This window comes from Ostrea edulis, chromosome 6 (genome assembly GCF_947568905.1).
Source record: "Ostrea edulis chromosome 6, xbOstEdul1.1, whole genome shotgun sequence".
In the NCBI taxonomy this organism is placed as follows: Eukaryota; Metazoa; Mollusca; class Bivalvia; order Ostreida; family Ostreidae; genus Ostrea; species Ostrea edulis.
Window position 1 is genome coordinate 71,830,899 of NC_079169.1, and position 19,400 is coordinate 71,850,298.

A 19,400-nucleotide genomic window follows, 5' to 3' on the forward strand; every position below is an offset into this window, starting at 1 on the left:
ATAATTCTACCATCCTGTCAATTTAGAAGTCAGTCTCTGTTAAAATTTTACAATAATTCTACCATCCAGTCAATTCAGAAGTCAGTCTCTGTTAAATTTTTACAATAATCCTCTAATGATCTGCTCAAAGAGAAAACAAATCATCTTAAAATGTTACTGATGTTTCATGAATTTAAAATTCTCAATTTATTGATGTTTTATACATGTATATGTGCACAAGCATTGGAGTAAAATAGAAAAGTGGGAAAGGGGCTATTGGAAAATATTTACATTTGCAATGTTTTTTCCTTTGATATCTTTTCAAATTATTAATGATAGCCATTTCCTCATGAATGCGCTGCAGTTGTGAACAATGTGCGTACGAATCTTGATAAATATAGCACATCTACTTTAACAGACGGGCATTCCAACAGAAATGAAAGTAGAATGTAAATATGAAAAAGATATTTCATTTTTGAAAATACATGAGGGTATGAACTGCAACACTTCATGCCAGTATACTTTTCATGAAACTCTAACACGCTTCACGACATATGTTGGCGTAAAGCATCTTAATTCATAACCCTCAAGGATTTTCAAAAATGATTTAGGGGGTCTAGGAGTGGCCTTCAGGCCTCCAGTGGGTCTACAGCAAAGTCTGGGGGGGGGGGGTGTGTTAAGATACACACATACCCAGATCTGTTCCCAAAAGCTCTCGAGTATCAACATATACTGCATACAGGGTTATTTTTAACCCTGTCTTATTTTCATCCATATGCACTCAAAAGCCATTTCACTCAATCTTAAATTCTCTATATGCTAGCTGTTTATTGTTGCTTTAAAGTAATGAATAAATCTATATATGCCCAGTTTAAAATTCACCCATTTCAGATAAAATCAAAAATGACAAAAAACAAAACCAAAACAAAATATTCTCTGTTCACAATTATTGTAGGTAGTTATTTTGATTGGCTGAGATATATTGCAGTATTTTCTCAGTAGTGATTCAAATTATCAAAACTGTGATGGACCCCCTAAAGATGAAGTGTCTGGATTTTAGTTTATATTGCAAGTTTTTTGGGGGGTTGTTTTTGGTCTGGCTAAGAAATATTGTCAGATTTTGTTGATTCAAATTATGAAAAACTGTGTGACACAGCTGACCATGACCAGGTGTATAAAATGTAACAACTCTACAGTATACAGCACAAAATAAATAATTCAAGGAACTTGATATTGACTATGTTTAATAGTAGCTGATTGTGTTGTTAAAAAGTGCAAAGAAGTCAAAATATAATTTCATTTTCTACACTAGTAAACTGTTCAAGTACGGCCATAATCATTATTTAGAGAAGGTTTTTTGATTTATTATCAACACTGAAAAATAACTCAAAAAATATATTTCTTTTCTTTTTTTAAAACACAAAAATTGAATAGTTCTATTTGTATAAAATTTGATTTATTGTGTAATTTAATTTCCAGGTAACTTAAGTAATTAAGTGCCTGAGCAAAATGCAAACTAAAGCCTAACCATGCCCTAAATTGTGTGAGGCTTATCTTCATCCTAGATCTGAAACATATTTCTCTCCAATTAGCCTGATCCAATTTCACCACACACTAATGTGCTTCAAAAAAAAGTATTGTTGTGTAATTAATAGACACAATTTAATATGAAAGAGGACCTAGTTGCATTATGTGACAAAAATCCCCAAATACCGCTAATTTGTTCAAATTGTAGGAGTCATTCACTGGTTTGACCACAATGAGGTGATTGCCACGGTGATACATTAGTGGAATAAAGCCACGGGATGTCGCCACTGTTTTATCAGAAGGAAACCCTATACAGCTGATGTGACACTGCACATTGTGTCCTGGAGCTGGGAGACAATTAGTCCAGCCACACAGTGTTTAAACAACTCAAGGAAAATACTCTTATCTGGATCCATACTGTAGCATCTGGTTTACATATAGTCATGTTTACCCTTCTTCATATAACAATAGCTGCAGTCTTGGAATTTTTCCAGACCTTTCTTTTTCAAATATATCATGTATGGTGGGTATAAATTTGGTCTGTGAGGCACAGAACTTTGTCTTTAAAAAAAAAAGAAAGGAAAACTGATTTCTCACGAAAATTGATACTGTCAGAACTTATCTGTGCAGGGTCACTTGAATTTTAAATCTTTTATAAATTGAAAGACATTTCTAGAATGCAACAAAATATGTGTCTTATTATTTGTACACCCATACATATATAAGGTGTAATCTGAATGTTTTGGGCTGCAGTCTATCTGAACCATGACCATTTCATAAAGATACAAGAGTGAAATAGTAAATGGACCAGAATGCAATGAGTTCCCGCAGGAATAAAATGGAGGAGGAATATGTGGTCAGATGCTGCCGACCAGAGAATTAGTTTTCTGCACCAGTTGTGATCTTTTTTATTCACCCAGAATTCTGTCGGTACAAATATTATTCCATGACTGTTGGATTAACTCGCATAACCAATATGCTTAAAATTGTCATGTGGTGTAATTGGGGGGGAAAAAAAACTCACTTAATCACACAGTGTACACAGAGAAATCACTCTAGGTAATATGATTGATTATATTTTACATGCTAACACAAACTGAACTATGATTGCTAGCATGATTATCTTCGAATAAAGGGCCCATGGGCCACCACACTAACCTGAGTCGTGTTGCTCTTACAAAAAAAAAAGAGTCACTCATGCTTCGGGGACACTAAGTGTAAATCCTTAAACATGTGCTGTGAATCTTCTCTGGCTCCAGAATCTTGGAATAAAGAAAATTGAATCTACTCTATGTGAGGACTCCTCCATGTTAGTAAGACTGTCTTGTCCATGAGGTTATTGAATAAAGAAGATTTAAAAAGAAAGCCCAGGGGCCTGAACAGCCATCTGAGTATGCAGCTTTACTCTTTAGAATTCCTTGTGTTACCGGCTGTGTGATTTTTATACATCTTTATCCTTTGTACTAGATGATAGACATATCAGTAAAACATAACTAAAACACACATTTAATAATTTTCAGTTTTTTTGTAGGTGACTAACAATACATCACAATAAAATGTCATTTTCTAGTTAAGTTCTAAAAGGGCAGATGATTTTTTTAGTTTTCAAAGAGAGCTCATTTCTCACTATAATAATTTGCTTGCTTGATGTCCAGGAGTGAAGATTTTCTAAAATGTATTGCATTTTCAACATAAAATTATGAATTATGATCAACTAAGCCCTACCCTGGGGCCCAAAACCCAGTGGCACGTTTTACAAAAGAACTTACGACCAACTTTACACACTCGAATTTTCCAGTTTACTATCAGATCATTCACATCAAATGCAAAATATTTTTTTTAAAATGTTAAAAATTAAGTCCTAGAAAAGTTTTACTTCATTCATTCAAAGTAATAACTGTGTAATACAATTTAAGAAAGTCGTAAGTTGTTTTGTAAAATGAGCCCCGGGGCAATAAATTTGAAATTGCTCAAAATAATCATACAGTTTGTTTGCTTGATGTACAACAGTAAAAAAGATTTTTTATTGTATTTTCAAATAAATTATGTATATGACCAAACTAGTCCCACCCTAGAACAGTACCAATAACCTGGGGTCATGAATTTCACAATTTTGATAGAGGGCTCAATGCTCATTATGATCTAGCAAACAATTTGCCTCCTTGATGTCCAAAAGTAAAGAATTTTTCTAAGATACATTGCATTTTTAATACATGCACAACTTATTTATTCCAATGTAAAACTTCTTCACCCCCTCTTGTGCCACAAACCTGTCACAGAGGTCATAGTGTGAACAGATCACAGAGGTCATGGTGTGAACATATAAATCTACACTACCAGAGGATGTTTTCACATTAATTTGATAGATTTTCCTAAAGTGGTTTTTTTTCCCTTTCTTAAATCTAAATACATTTATATTTAAACTTTGAGCCCCTTTTGTGGCCCCAGGGTCATGGTTGAAAGAACATGAAGCCACATAAGAATATATGCATATTACTTTGATCCATTTTTTTAATTTCACCCTTTTATTTTTTTTTTTTTTTTTTTTTTTTAAAGATGTAAAAGGCATTCTTATATAATCCTATGTGAAAGTTTATATTAGTAAATTTCTGTGAAAGTTATGGTTTTTAAGTTGATTGTTTCCGGAAAAAAAAAAGATTTTTAAACACCCCACATTATTTTCATTGTCTTCCGATGATGGACAAATTTTTATCTGACAAGCTCAGGTATTAGCTAAAGGAAAAAGATAAGCAACGACTTCATTGAAATAACTTTATTAACATTGTCACACCTTCATCATTGTCCATTTATCATAAAGTGCTTGCATTTTGCAAAACTTTACTAATGTACCTGTAATTTATGAAGATTTTTACTTGCAAAAGATTTTTCAGCAAGAACATAAACATGCATGGTTCCTACATATATGCAGTATTCTAACTTGACAGAATATAAACCAAACACTCACCATTTTCCTCATCTCTCATAAATTCTTCACATAAAAAAATGATTTTATTGATATCAACAATTCATTTTAGTATATTTTTTTTATATCAACAATTCAAATATTTCTTATCAATAATTGGAAATGTTGAAATCAAGAAATATCAATGCTTTTGATTTAATTGTAATTCAATTTTTCAATATCAGAAATTATGTCTGTATTTTTCACATAAAAATTTTGAATTGTTGATAAATCAAATTTTGATATCAAGATATGAAGAAATAGTTGACATCAAACATTTGAATTACTGATATCAAGAATGATTCACTTATACAAAAAATAGGCTAGCACCATAAACTGTTACATAACATAATGTGTAACTAGTTACAGTTTATATACCAAAAAATAATGTAACGCATCATTCTATTGAATGACTAAAACCTCTCTCTCTACCCCCTCACTCTTTCTCTCTGGAAAAAAAGTTCAGCACAATCTAAATCATTAATTAGTGATGTTGGAGGTAAATTTACTTGTAAACACTTTAACATCTTAAAGAAATGAATATGGTTGTTTGCATAGCACATTTGGCTCTCCTAAGGACATAAGCTGGTAGATTTTTAATGATACTTCAATATACTGTTCATGAAAGATTACTATCTTGCTTACGGTGACATATACATCTATTCTTAACAATTAATGATCTGCTACAGTGAAGGCTTGACAAAATTGTATAAAGTTATTGTTTGGGAGTTAAACAATTTCAAATGTTTTGTGTACAGCCAGTGCAACAGATGGGACGTAGGGGTGTGTTTCGCTGAAATACGATGACGGGTACCTATCTTGTAGACAAAGTCCCTTTGGTAAAATAAACAAAACCCTGTATTACAAATACTTTTCATTGATTGGTTTCCCCTCTGAACACACTGTGTGCTCTCAGCTTTTCTAAAATGCAATACATTTCTATGAACACTGTTAGTATCTCTGCTACCCCACAAGGTTGAAAAATTAATCTCTGACCAGTAACTTATTCTTGACAACCGAATGTGACTTAATCCTGTCTCTGTGCCTCTGTATTTGACTAAGTTTATTCTTAAACCCTGGCTCAAATACTCCCCTCTTAAAAATCAGTACTACTCCCGGACATCGTTCGATTTTTCTCAATTGAGATAATGCATGGAGTTTAAATCACTTGAATAAAATTGCATCAACATTGTATAAGGTATCTACAAATTACAATTCTTACCTACAGATTCACAGAGAAAAAACATGTACTGTGATATCTCAAAACTTTTATGTATAGATATATAGATATAGATATATAAGCACTGAAAAGGCCACAACACTGTTGATTACTAAACCTCAAATTTTCGATACATCTTTTTATCAAGAGATGTATAGTACATAAACAAATATCACACACCACCAAACAACGACAAATATTAATAATTTACATTGTGAACAAGAATGATACACTGATGTACTGAATTGAGAGAGAGAAAATATATATACATATGTTGAAGATTTCACATTTATTTCAAAGTGTACTACTAAACTTTTCCAAGTTTACATTCTCATGAAAATAAAAATACTGTCGCTTGTATTAATTAAATTATTGCAACAGAATGCTGTTTAATGGGTGGAGGGCGATGGAAGGATGTAGAGCATATGATTATTCCTATAATCCCCGGCCTAACTGTATCCCTTCAAACCATATGTAGAAGTGCAAATGAGGAAAAATAGGGAAGACGACTTACCCCACCGCCTGAAAGGATGACCTCAGGGTCCTCATTATATGCAAGACTTGATACATAGCTTTAAAAAACAAAGAGAGAAAAAATTAACAATCATCATAACAGCTGCAGTGTGTGTGTAAATATTGTGTGATGTAGACACTGTGTGTGTAGATGTTGTGTGATGTAGACACTGTGTGTGTAGATGTTGTGTGATGTAGACACTGTGTGTGTAGATGTACATGTGTAGTGTGATGTAGACACTGTGTGTGTAGATGTTGTGTGATGTAGACACTGTGTGTGTAGATGTTGTGTGATATAGACACTGTGTGTGGATGTTGTGTGATGTAGACACTGTGTGTGTAGATGTTGTGTGATGTAGACACTGTGTGTGTAGATGTTGTGTGATGTAGACACTGTGTGTGTAGATGTTGTGTGATATAGACACTGTGTGTGGATGTTGTGTGATGTAGACACTGTGTGTGTGTGTAGATGTACATGTGTAGTGTGATGTACACACTGTGTGTGTAGATGTTGTGTGATGTAGACACTGTGTGTGTAGATGTTGTGTGATGTAGACACTGTGTGTGTAGATGTTGTGTGATGTAAACACTGTGTGTGTGTAGATGTTGTGTGATGTAGACACTGTGTGTGTGTGTAGATGTTGTGTGATGTAGACACTGTGTGTGTGTGTAGATGTTGTGTGATGTAGACACTGTGTGTGTAGATGTTGTGTGATGTAGACACTGTGTGTGTAGATGTTGTGTGATGTAGACACTGTGTGTGTAGATGTTGTGTGATATAGACACTGTGTGTGGATGTTGTGTGATGTAGACACTGTGTGTGTAGATGTTGTGTGATGTAGACACTGTGTGTGTAGATGTTGTGTGATGTAGACACTGTGTGTGTAGATGTTGTGTGATATAGACACTGTGTGTGGATGTTGTGTGATGTAGACACTGTGTGTGTAGATGTTGTGTGATGTAGACACTGTGTGTGTGTGTAGATGTACATGTGTAGTGTGATGTACACACTGTGTGTGTAGATGTTGTGTGATGTAGACACTGTGTGTGTAGATGTTGTGTGATGTAGACACTGTGTGTGTAGATGTTGTGTGATGTAAACACTGTGTGTGTGTAGATGTTGTGTGATGTAGACACTGTGTGTGTGTGTGTAGATGTTGTGTGATGTAGACACTGTGTGTGTGTGTAGATGTTGTGTGATGTAGACACTGTGTGTGTAGATGTTGTGTGATGTAGACACTGTGTGTGTAGATGTTGTGTGATGTAGACACTGTGTGTGTAGATGTTGTGTGATGTAGACACTGTGTGTGTGTGTAGATGTTGTGTGATGTAGACACTGTGTGTGTGTGTAGATGTTGTGTGATGTACACACTGTGTGTGTGTAGATGTTGTGTGATGTAGACACTGTGTGTGTGGATGTTGTGTGATGTAGACACTGTGTGTGTGTGTAGATGTTGTGTGATGTACACACTGTGTGTGTGTAGATGTTGTGTGATGTAGACACTGTGTGTGTGGATGTTGTGTGATGTAGACACTGTGTGTGTGTAGATGTTGTGTGATGTACACACTGTGTGTGTAGATGTTGTGTGATGTAGACACTGTGTGTGTGGATGTTGTGTGATGTAGACACTGTGTGTGTGTGTGTAGATGTTGTGTGATGTAGACACTGTGTGTGTAGATGTTGTGTGATGTAGACACTGTGTGTGTAGATGTTGTGTGATGTAGACACTGTGTGTGTAGATGTTGTGTGATGTAGACACTGTGTGTGTAGATGTTGTGTGATGTAGACACTGTGTGTGTGGATGTTGTGTGATGTAGACACTGTGTGTGTGTGTAGATGTACATGTGTAGTGTGATGTACACACTGTGTGTGTAAATATTGTGTGATGTAGACACTGTGTGTGTAGATGTTGTGTGATGTAGACACTGTGTGTGTAGATGTAGTGTGATGTAGACACTGTGTGTGTAGATGTTGTGTGATGTAGACACTGTGTGTGTAGATGTTGTGTGATGTAGACACTGTGTGTGTAGATGTTGTGTGATGTAGACACTGTGTGTGTGTAGATGTTGTGTGATGTAGACACTGTGTGTGTAGATGTAGTGTGATGTAGACACTGTGTGTGTAGATGTTGTGTGATGTAGACACTGTGTGTGTGTAGATGTTGTGTGATGTAGACACTGTGTGTGTAGATGTTGTGTGATGTAGACACTGTGTGTGTAGATGTTGTGTGATGTAGACACTGTGTGTGTGGATGTTGTGTGATGTAGACACTGTGTGTGTAAATATTGTGTGATGTAGACACTGTGTGTGTGTGTAGATGTTGTGTGATATAGACACTGTGTGTGTGTGTGTAGATGTTGTGTGATGTAGACACTGTGTGTGTAGATGTTGTGTGATGTAGACACTGTGTGTGTGGATGTTGTGTGATGTAGACACTGTGTGTGTGGATGTTGTGTGATGTAGACACTGTGTGTGTGTAGATGTTGTGTGATGTAGACACTGTGTGTGTGTGTGTGTGTGTAGATGTTGTGTGATGTAGACACTGTGTGTGTGTAGATGTACATGTGTAGTGTGATGTAGACACTGTGTGTGTAGATGTTGTGTGATGTAGACACTGTGTGTGTGGATGTTGTGTGATGTAGACACTGTGTGTGTAGATGTTGTGTGATGTAGACACTGTGTGTGTAGATGTTGTGTGATGTAGACACTGTGTGTGTGTGTAGATGTACATGTGTAGTGTGATGTACACACTGTGTGTGTAAATGTTGTGTGATGTAGACACTGTGTGTGTAGATGTTGTGTGATGTAGACACTGTGTGTGTGGATGTTGTGTGATGTAGACACTGTGTGTGTGGATGTTGTGTGATGTAGACACTGTGTGTGTGTAGATGTTGTGTGATGTAGACACTGTGTGTGTGTGTGTAGATGTTGTGTGATGTAGACACTGTGTGTGTGTAGATGTACATGTGTAGTGTGATGTAGACACTGTGTGTGTAGATGTTGTGTGATGTAGACACTGTGTGTGTAGATGTTGTGTGATGTAGACACTGTGTGTGTAGATGTTGTGTGATGTAGACACTGTGTGTGTAGATGTTGTGTGATGTAGACACTGTGTGTGTAGATGTTGTGTGATGTAGACACTGTGTGTGTGTGGATGTTGAGTGATGTAGACACTGTGTGTGTGAATGTTGTGTGATGTAGACACTGTGTGTGTGTGGATGTTGTGTGATGTAGGCAGTTTGTGTGTATCACTACTCACTCTGTGTGATGTAGGCAGTATGCGTGGACGTTGAAAGAGTTGGGGTAGTTGCTGATCCTTATTTTATTGTCTCTATCCGCAGTCACCACATATCTATCTTCCTTCGTAGTGAGCTGAAAGAAAAAAACATCATTGTAATTTTCTATTTAATACTACTGGGCTCCTAAAAACATCATTCTAATTTTTTTTATCTAATACAACTGTACTGCGAAAAACATCAGTCTAATTATCTATCCAATACGACTAGGCTGCTAAAAACATCATTCTAATTTTGTATCTAATACGACTGGGCTGCTTTTATACATTTCTTCTGAGATACCACTATCATGAATTACATGCTTTATTTTATCCTTCTGCATAAGAAACTTTTTAATAAATTAATCCAGTACTTTCACATTTGTTAATTCAGCTTTGGTTTGTTTCATCTTGCTTGTATCTGCTGTCAAGATTTGAACTCAATCTGTATCTACACAATTAATTTCAATGATACGCATAAAGTAAGCTAAAATAAGTAACCTGTGCTTATGATCAGTACTGAGAGGGCGAGAGGCAATATAATATGTCACATGTACTAATCCTTCCATATTACGTGTTGTCATTTTCCCACCTATCCTACATCATACTGGGTTATTTCAGATTGAAGTCACTTCTTAAAACCGTGAACAACTTACAAGTAGTTCTAATTAAAACAATCCTGTGTTTATAGAATAGTGCAGAATCACTAATTCACTCTGGACACACCAGAGGTGGGATCAGGTGGCTTGGAGGAGTAAGTATCCCCTGTCGACCGGTCACACCCGCCGTGAGACCTATATCCTGATCAAGTAAACGTAGTTATCCGAATCAAAATCAGTGTGCCAAGAACGGCCTAACAATCAGTATAAAACATGTCAGACAGCATTTGATCCAATGATAGGTTGTACTGACGAACTAGATCGTTATAACGACCATAGAATTTGCGAAATGCTGACTTCAATCGAGACTGTTGAAAACCCTGTACCATCAACTTGTTTGTCAGTAGCTTGCCTCTTTCATAATTTCCATTTATTTAAAGTTTAAAGTCAATACAACAAATAAATTGTATTGAATTACATATATATACAAATATTGATAACTACAAATACATCAGCATATGTTATCATATTGTTTGCCAATCAAATTGATATTATAAAAAAAAGTTCTCAAAAAACAATACATGTACATATGATAATGATAAACAACTGTAGACATGATTTAAGTTGACTCCATGCTTTAGCTATCTGAGAAAGAAATTGTTCAGAGGGCTGGGTGAATATTGCACTTCAAGGGTAGTTAAAGCATAATATTGACCTAATAAATGTAAATAATTATCTTGTTACATGACTGAATAAATTCAAAACACCAAAACCAGCTTACAAAACAATACATTGGTCAGCCATCATTGGTTACATCTACAGTGCAAGACCTACTCAAAATTTATTAATGATGCAAGCCTCCAATGAACATCCAAAAAAATTAATAACCAATCATATCAATTTGGGAATTCTCAAATAGAACTATAAAAACTTTGTTAAAACATTTGGACAGAAGAAACCTTGCCGACACTGCTTGTATCACTGTAATTAAGTCACTTGGCATACTCAAATTGGTACATCTATTTATTGCTTTACCAAATCCATCTAAAGATATTATTGAACAACTAAATTGGATTTTGTTTGAAGTCTTATGAAAGAGTCCTGTTTCCAAAATTAAGAAAGATTATGAGTTATATTGAGAATTTTATAGACACCATGAAAATATCTTGGGTAAAAAAACATTTAAAGGCTCTGTAAAATGGCAGTCAGCTATAGGTGCAGATATTGAAACCAATAAAGTTACTTCAGTTATATGATAATTCCATTTATTTCCTTCATAAACTTTGTTCTCTTAAATATTTCATAATTTCAAATTCCCAATTTCATTGCATTTATTCTTTATTACATTTTATATACATAAATGTAAAGTGACCAACAAAACAATTTCTCTCTAAAGTCATTAGAGAGGCACTGTGTGTGTGCAAGTGGTGGTGGTGGGGGGGGGGGTAATTAAAAACATGCAAGCAGACTTAACATGTATATTGACAACATCACAACAAAGTCTTTAAAAACAGGATTGTCGATAATTATGGATGATATACTTTGTACAGATATATATATTTGCCTTTGAATGTAGTAAACACTTAACATGAAGGAGAAGATTTCACACCTTGCATATATATATATATACACACACACAGGTATATTGAAATTCTAGAAGAAATGTAAACATGTATACTATCTGTGAATCTACGTCATTGATCAAACACTCCCTTAATTTGTGAAATGACGTTGACAAGTGTGTCTCCTGCAAGGTGTGAAATCTTCTCCTTCATGTTAAGCGTTTACTGCATTCAAACCCAGGTTTCATTGTGTTTCCATGTTTTTCATTCATAAAAAAATATGTGCTACATATGATTTATACTTTTTACAAGCACTTCTATAATTCGATCTGTAAGCATTAATTAAAATTTTCAATGTCTACTGTTTGTTTACCCATTATTGCACTGTTGAACATTTGAAACCAAATTACATTATTTTCTTTGATAGAAGATGAAGTTCTGGAGGCAATTTGACTACTTTGTGACATCAAAATGCCAAACTAACCAACCACGTTTAAATAAAATAACAACGGATGTTCAATATGGATGTCTATCAAATTGGCTGACATGAATTTAAATTTACAAGAACAAGTTACAAATATATCCTGCATGATGAACAGACAAAAGTATAACATGCCTTCGCCATGTGTCATTTATTCCAGCAAGATCCCCCCCCCAAAAATCAAGAGTACCGCCAACAGTACATAACATGCCCGCAAAAAGCTAATATATGGTGGTTTTCTTACGCCATGATTTATAGAACTTGGCTTCAAGTAGTATCAGCGAATCATCAGTGTGTAACATACTTTCTTTGCATAGTAAAAACAAGACAAATCATGTACTCTCTATGTAATAGTTTCACTTAGCAAAAGATGTATGTGTACCAAGTTTGATAGTCCTTGTCCCAATGAATTGGTCTGCATCCTGCTTCCTGCTACTACAACCTTGACCTTTGACCTTAAGTAACAATAGGCATCCTCCACTTGGCATAAAGTGTATGTGTAAAAAGTTTGATGGTCCTAGCCCCAAAGTTCGGTTTATATACTGCCTACAAGGTTTTCCTACTAAGTGATATTGTGACCTTGACATTTGACCTTGAAAAATAATAGGCATCTTCTTCTCATTACAGTGATTAAATGTACCAACTTTCAATATCTTGGAGCTTACGGTTCAGTTTGTATCCTGCCTACAAGGTCTTCCTACTGTGATAATGCAACCTTGACCTTTAACCTTGAAAAACATTAGGCATCTTCCTCTCATCACGGTGATCAAATGTACCAAGTTGCAATATTCTGGAGCTTACAGTTTGGTTTGTATCCTGCCCACAAGGGTTTCCTACTAGGTTTTCCTACTGAGTAATGTTACGACCTTGACTTTTGACCTGTGATCTTGAAAAACAATAGTCATCTTCCTCTCATCATGATGATCAAATGTACCAAGTTGTAAAATCCCAGAGCTTACAGTACGGTCTGTATCCTGCCCACAAGGTCCGAATGGACAGACGACACCATACCATAATATGTCCCATCTTTGGCTGGCATATAATTAAATAAAGTGCACCGCCACGGCACATGATACGCCCGTCACATATTGTTAACAGTATAGATTGTACCCATTAAAACATTTTTTTTATAATCACCTTAATTAAATGTCACAGTGACCTTAAAGTAGGATGCCACACACCTTCTACCTAAGATGCATTAGTTGACCAATTTTGGTGATTCTAGGTCGAATAGTTTTCAAGCTATGAGCCGGACAAGTTTTTGCCATATATGGCCATATCTTCTTAATGAAAAGTCACAGTGACCTGGTTTTAATGTGCGACACACCTTCTACCCAAGATGTATCTACAGACAAAGTTTGATGATTCTAGGCCTTGTAGTATTTAAGTTACGGGTCGGACACGAAAAAGCTAACAGACGGACGGACAGACGGATATCTTCTTAATTAAAAGTCACAGTGACCTGGTTTTAATGTGCAACACACCTTCTACCCAAGATGTATCTACAGACAAAGTTTGATGATTCTAGGCCTTGTAGTATTTAAGTTACGGGTCGGACACGAAAAAGCTAACAGACGGACGGACAGACGGACGGACATGAACGCCATACCATAATACGTCCTGTCTTAAGACGGGCGTATAAAAATTGGCATAGTGTTTAAACATAATTAAAACTTTACATATCGTTTTCATATGCACAATTAAATTTAGTTAATCTACATGTTTTTTAATTAATTTATCAATCTGCCTAGAAGTATTTTATTTGAAATCCTTATTTTCTGTCTCCCCATTTGCCCATGGTTGACATTCCTAAAGATAACAGCCTAGCATGTTTCTATAGATTTTAATTACTGTGAATTTACATGAAGTGTGAACGACTCAGCTTCTCAAGTTCATTCGTGGTCCCGGATAGTTGATTTCAAAACAAATCTGTCAATGATGACGAATCAAGGAAAGAACAATCACTGCAATTGGACCAATATTTAAAAGGGTGGGAATAAAAATAATTTTAGATGGGCACACGCGTCTTTACACAAGCGTGTCATTACATAATCTTTCAGCACGATGGAAGAGACTCTGCGAAAAGGGGAAACCAATACCAACTAAAACAATGACGTTGATTTTAAAATTACATGCCGAGGGTTTATTTTATGGTAAAATCAGTAAGAAATTAGGAGTTGCAAAGGCCACGTTATAAAATTGTCAATCATGGGAACTCTTGCACCAAAAGTGTCGCCAACGAAGCTCACACCAGATGTACTTATGTTTATCAAGTACGAAATTAAAAAGAAATCGAGTGTATATAATAGAGAAATCAGACAAAATTTATTAAGAAGAAATATTTGTACCCCTGACAATGTACCATCGGTGTCTTTAATTTGTAGAGCTGCGAGAAATTTTTTGGGGAATGACTTTCAAGAAACTGCAAACAAACTCCAAGAGAAGCATATTTCGTCTGGACACAGGGGCTCATCACAAAATTTTTGTCTTTTTAAAATTTGACATCGTCTATTCTATATTTACAAATAAATGTAAATACAGAATAGAGAGGGTTAATTCGTGGCGAGCCCCTGTGGTCTGAACACGAACAAAGTGTTGAAAATTTTTTGCTACAGATTTTATTGTAATTTAGGCCGAGTCACTTATATATATATATTTGATGAAGCGAGTGTCGTTCGTATGAAGGGTAATCGCAATCATGGATATGCAGTTAGAGGTGGACCAGCGATATATGTTCAAAGGTACGCCAGTAACGCAACATTAACAATCAACCTTTGCTGTGGTTTAGTAAAACGTTATAGAAGGCGCGTCTAATGCTAACGAAATGCTGAATTTCTTTAATAATGTGTTACAGGAGAGGGATGGTTTGGGGAATTTAGTTTTTGCTAGAATTCACAGAACTTGCAGTTGTTCATTCAATTAACAGTATCTAGCGATGGTTACTTCCGAATTTCTTACGAAAATGTGGGTATATATAACAGTAAAAGACATCAAAGCATCCAATTGCCGTGTGTTGAAAATAAATGTTTTCTCCAAGTAGAATATCTATTGATCTTATTACTTAATCTGACAAATTATTCTAGGGGCGAGATCAAATGTTCAATGTTTGAGAAAACTGAGTTCGCATAGTTCTCACAAAGACACACCCCCCCCCCCCCCACCCCCCCCCCCCCCCCCAATACAAAACTAAATATGAAGTACATATGTATGTTGAAACTAATCGATTAACAAGTAAAACAAATGAAAGTGTACATTGAAACTATTAAATGTTTATTAAAATGTATTATTATGTGGTTTTAAAGTCAGTTGTCCTTTTTTTCCACTAAAGTGTAATCGATGTCGGATGACAGAAACTTACGAGTTTTTACCCTCTCTTACCCCTAACTATTTGAATTTAAAAAAATTTCCGACATCGATCTTTTGATCTCACCCTTATCCAATGCTTTGTAAGATTTCGAAAATATCCTCAGAGAGATTTACTTAAAAATAGCGATATGGAAACTGCGAATGTGAAAGAGACAACAAAACAAAAGCATTGTTCTTAAATGGACAAAATCGCCTATAGAAACATGTACTGCAATTTAATTAAAATTAGATAATAGATCCGCTCGCATACTCGCATCCATAATGTATGCGAGTACACGAGCGGATCTAACATCTAATTTTAATTAGATTGTTAAAACTGACAAGTATCTACAGAAATTTAAGGGAGTAACCTTTCAATTTTTATTGGGATATAGAGGCAACTGCGGATCCTGCCTTTTCCCACAGTATTTTCGATCCCGTCTTTTTTTTTTCAATATTCAACACTATTTGAATTCTGGGATATTGCTATCCTGCCTTTTCTTTACATATCGGAACCCGCCTTTTTCACCCTTTGTCCCGCCTTTTTATTTCAAATTCCTTTCATGCCCCCTCCCATACCTATTGATACTGCGATGGATTATATTAGTATGGCACGTTTATTCCTGTTTAAAAGATAAAATTTATAAGGTATCTGATAAAAGTTATATCTTCTAAAGTTTACGAGACATCTTGTATCTTTTATAAGACATCTTATATTTTTTTTTTATAAGATATCCCATTACTTTTATACGTGTAGATATCTAGTATATATAAGATAAATTTTACAAAACATTTTATTAACGTAATCTCAAATCCCCGTTGTCAAATCAAAACCGATATTGAATCTCACGCTACGTACAGTGCAACTTACATTGAAATCAAATAGTGAAACTTACACTTGTTAAGCACGAGATAATATAATGCCCAATACTTGGGAACGCCCACCTATAATTTAACCGACCAATCAAAAGCGCTCTTTAAAATCACTCGGGGACTTTCCAATGAACTATCTGGAGCATGTCATGTACTTGCCGATATGTGTCGTTCACACTTACTGTAAATCCACAGTAAGCATTTTTGTACAGTCAAATTTCACATATGTATGCATCATCTTTGCTGTATTTCAATAGTAAGAAGAGATGTTTGTAAAACATATATGCCCTCCATGGTGCAAAATTGAAAAGGGTATACACATGCATCATTTAATTGATGGTAGTATCATCAATTCAAAATATTGAGCAGACAATAACTTCCTATGTCAAGAGTGGATTGATCATGTGACCTAAAAGCAATAGGGGTCATCTACTCCTTATGTTGTACCAGTGTACCAAGTTTGGTGTCAATCAAACAAATAACTCTTAGAATATAGAAGACAATATATTACTATGTCCACTTTAACCCTTGACCTTGACCATGTGACCTCAAAATCATTAGGGGTCATCTTCTCCTGAACATGTACCGAGTGTACCAAGTTTGATGTCTGTCAAGCAAAGGGTTCTCTAAACATTGAGCGGACAATATATTCCTATGTCCAGTTTGACCCTTGACCTATGACCATGTGACCTCAAAATCTATAGGGGTCATCTACTCTTTGGGATGTACCAGTTTACCAAGTTTGATGTCTGTCAAGCAAAGGGTTCTGAAGATATTGAGCAGACAATGTCTTCCTATGTCTAGAGTAGATTGACCTTTGACCTTTTAAACTGAAAAAACGATAGGGGTCCTCCTCTACTCATAAACAACCCACATATGAAACATCATTACAATCAAGTGAATGGTTCTTAAGATATTGAGCGGACAACATGTGGTCTACAGACCGACAGGTGCAAAGCAATATGCCCCTCTTCTTTGAAGGGGGGCATAAATATTATCATTTCTTTTCTATTAAAAATTCGTCTAATGTCTCTACAATATGACATTAAGCCTAAGACATAAATTTGATGAGAAAAAAATCACCTTGACTTTGGGTTTTCAAAGTCCTGACATACCATCTGGCCAGAAGCATTAACCTTTTTGATAAGCATGATCGAGCTTCGAATGTATCACCATTACATAGTTAAAAACAAAAATAGTAGGACAGAGAGACAAATGAACAAAACATGGTGATTCCCAAATTTTGTTTTCAGGAGTATAATAAGGCACTGCTCTGAGTGCTAGAACTGCTTTAATACTATAGATTTGTTGGTTGGTTTACATCCCATACAAAAAATTCAGAAAAGTCAACATCTGTATGTAAAGTGCCACAAATTTTCTTTTATACAGAAAAGTCACCATTTGTATGTAAAGTGCCACAAATTTTCTCTATACAGAAAAGTCACCATTTGTATGTAAAGTGCCACAAGTTCTGCCCTATGCATGATGCCCAGGGCCATAGCAGTGAGGAGTTTTTATTGTGCTAACACTACTGTAACACTGGGCCTCTATTTTTAAGGTCATATTAAAAAAAACCCTGTGACTTTTGGTTCTATTGCTGGGTGCTTGTGAAAGGAACAGCTATTACCTACATTAAAATGTCTTAGTTTTGGCATGGCTCCAGTACCTGGGAACCAAATTCAGAAGTTTCACCACACTAGCTTTAAGCTATTAACTTACAATATCAAGTAACATGGACAGGTGCCCCAGTAACAGTTGTCCCTCCTTCTGTGGGTCAGTTACTGAGAACTGGAACACATCTCCCCATTTGTCTGCTACCAAAATGCTCTCCTCATTTTGTGTGAAGGAAAGAACCGTGCATCTTCTAGATATAGCCCTGTAAACAGAAACAATGAAAACAATAGAACTGTGTCTCTTCTAGAAATAATCCCAGCTTTCTGTTGCAGCAAAGAATAGAATAAAGCATATATATGTCTTAGTTCCCCTATTCTGACATCCATTAATGTAGCATGCTAGACTTCCCTGCTCCTGTTCCACATTCATTTGTCTAATACCCCTACCCCCACTTCTCCCACTATAAACTAAATCCTTTCAATTCAAACATCATATTACACACTGAGTAGTAAGATACTCTCCTTCGTTTGGAGGTAACAAAAAATACCACCCCTGTCACATTGAACCTTAATATATGACATTTAGCCCTCTGAATCAATTCAAAGGAACTCCATTTATAAAGAAAAATTTCTCTTTTACTTAAAAGCATTAAACACTGCAGCTTCAGAAATGAGTTCAAATGCTGTAATTTAGTTTTTAGGTATTCATTTCCACAGCCTTCTCTAATGTATCCTGGCAACGGAAATGTAGTTCAGTCAAGCATGTTTGTATGCCTTCCACAGAATGCAGTAGGGAGAAGCACCTTAATTTGTCATTTGTAAGACAACTTAATAAAAATACCACAAATTAAAGCAATCAAACATCTATTCCTGTGTTCTGCAGTGGTGTTGGAAATGGTACAGGCATTGAGTGCAAGACAGCTTTTGAAATGTGCATAGTTATGAAAAAACACTTGACATTAATTGACCATTTGAAAAATTTTCATTGCTGAAATAATCTTACTTCTAACGTGCATTAAGAGCTGTAACGGAAATTAAAGCGATGGTTACAATTTACGTGAGAATAATTTGGCAGGTCTTCATCATGTATACTTTCAATGGGAGAATATAATTAACAGAATTTTTTAAAGTTTGCATCAAATTCCATGGAAATCTAAGCTTTTAGAAATAGGGTAATTTAGATGGGCCATTAAATAGTCTTTTAGCTTGTAAGCATCAAATGAGCTAGAACCGACCATTTTAGTTAATTTTTACAGCTCGACTGTAACATGTTAGGCCACAAAGTAGCAAGACCTTTCTTTCATCTTAAGCATGATTGTGCTAACTTCTTACATAGCTAGAGAGGGCAAAACTTTCATTGTGACAAATTTACGACAAAAATACATCCTTTTTACATCCTGTTCAACATCCCCAACTTTGTGGAATAATAGGCGAGACCAAATTAGTCTTAAT

The 19,400-nt window shown here is 35.5% G+C and overlaps 1 protein-coding gene across 4 annotated transcripts in view; it reads right to left on the bottom strand.

The window, feature by feature from the left end:
* Positions 1–19,400, bottom strand: part of LOC125645763 (tRNA (guanine-N(7)-)-methyltransferase non-catalytic subunit wdr4-like) — a 66,957-nt gene that overhangs the window by 5,603 nt on the left and 41,954 nt on the right. For all 4 annotated transcript variants that reach the window (XM_048871583.2, XM_048871582.2, XM_048871581.2 and 1 more), the window contains 3 exons: positions 18,055–18,211; positions 9,461–9,573; positions 6,202–6,259 (listed from right to left, as the gene is read on the bottom strand). In XM_048871583.2, the coding sequence (XP_048727540.2) occupies positions 6,202–6,259; positions 9,461–9,573; positions 18,055–18,211 (328 nt within the window). The remainder of the gene's footprint in view (positions 1–6,201; positions 6,260–9,460; positions 9,574–18,054; positions 18,212–19,400) is intronic.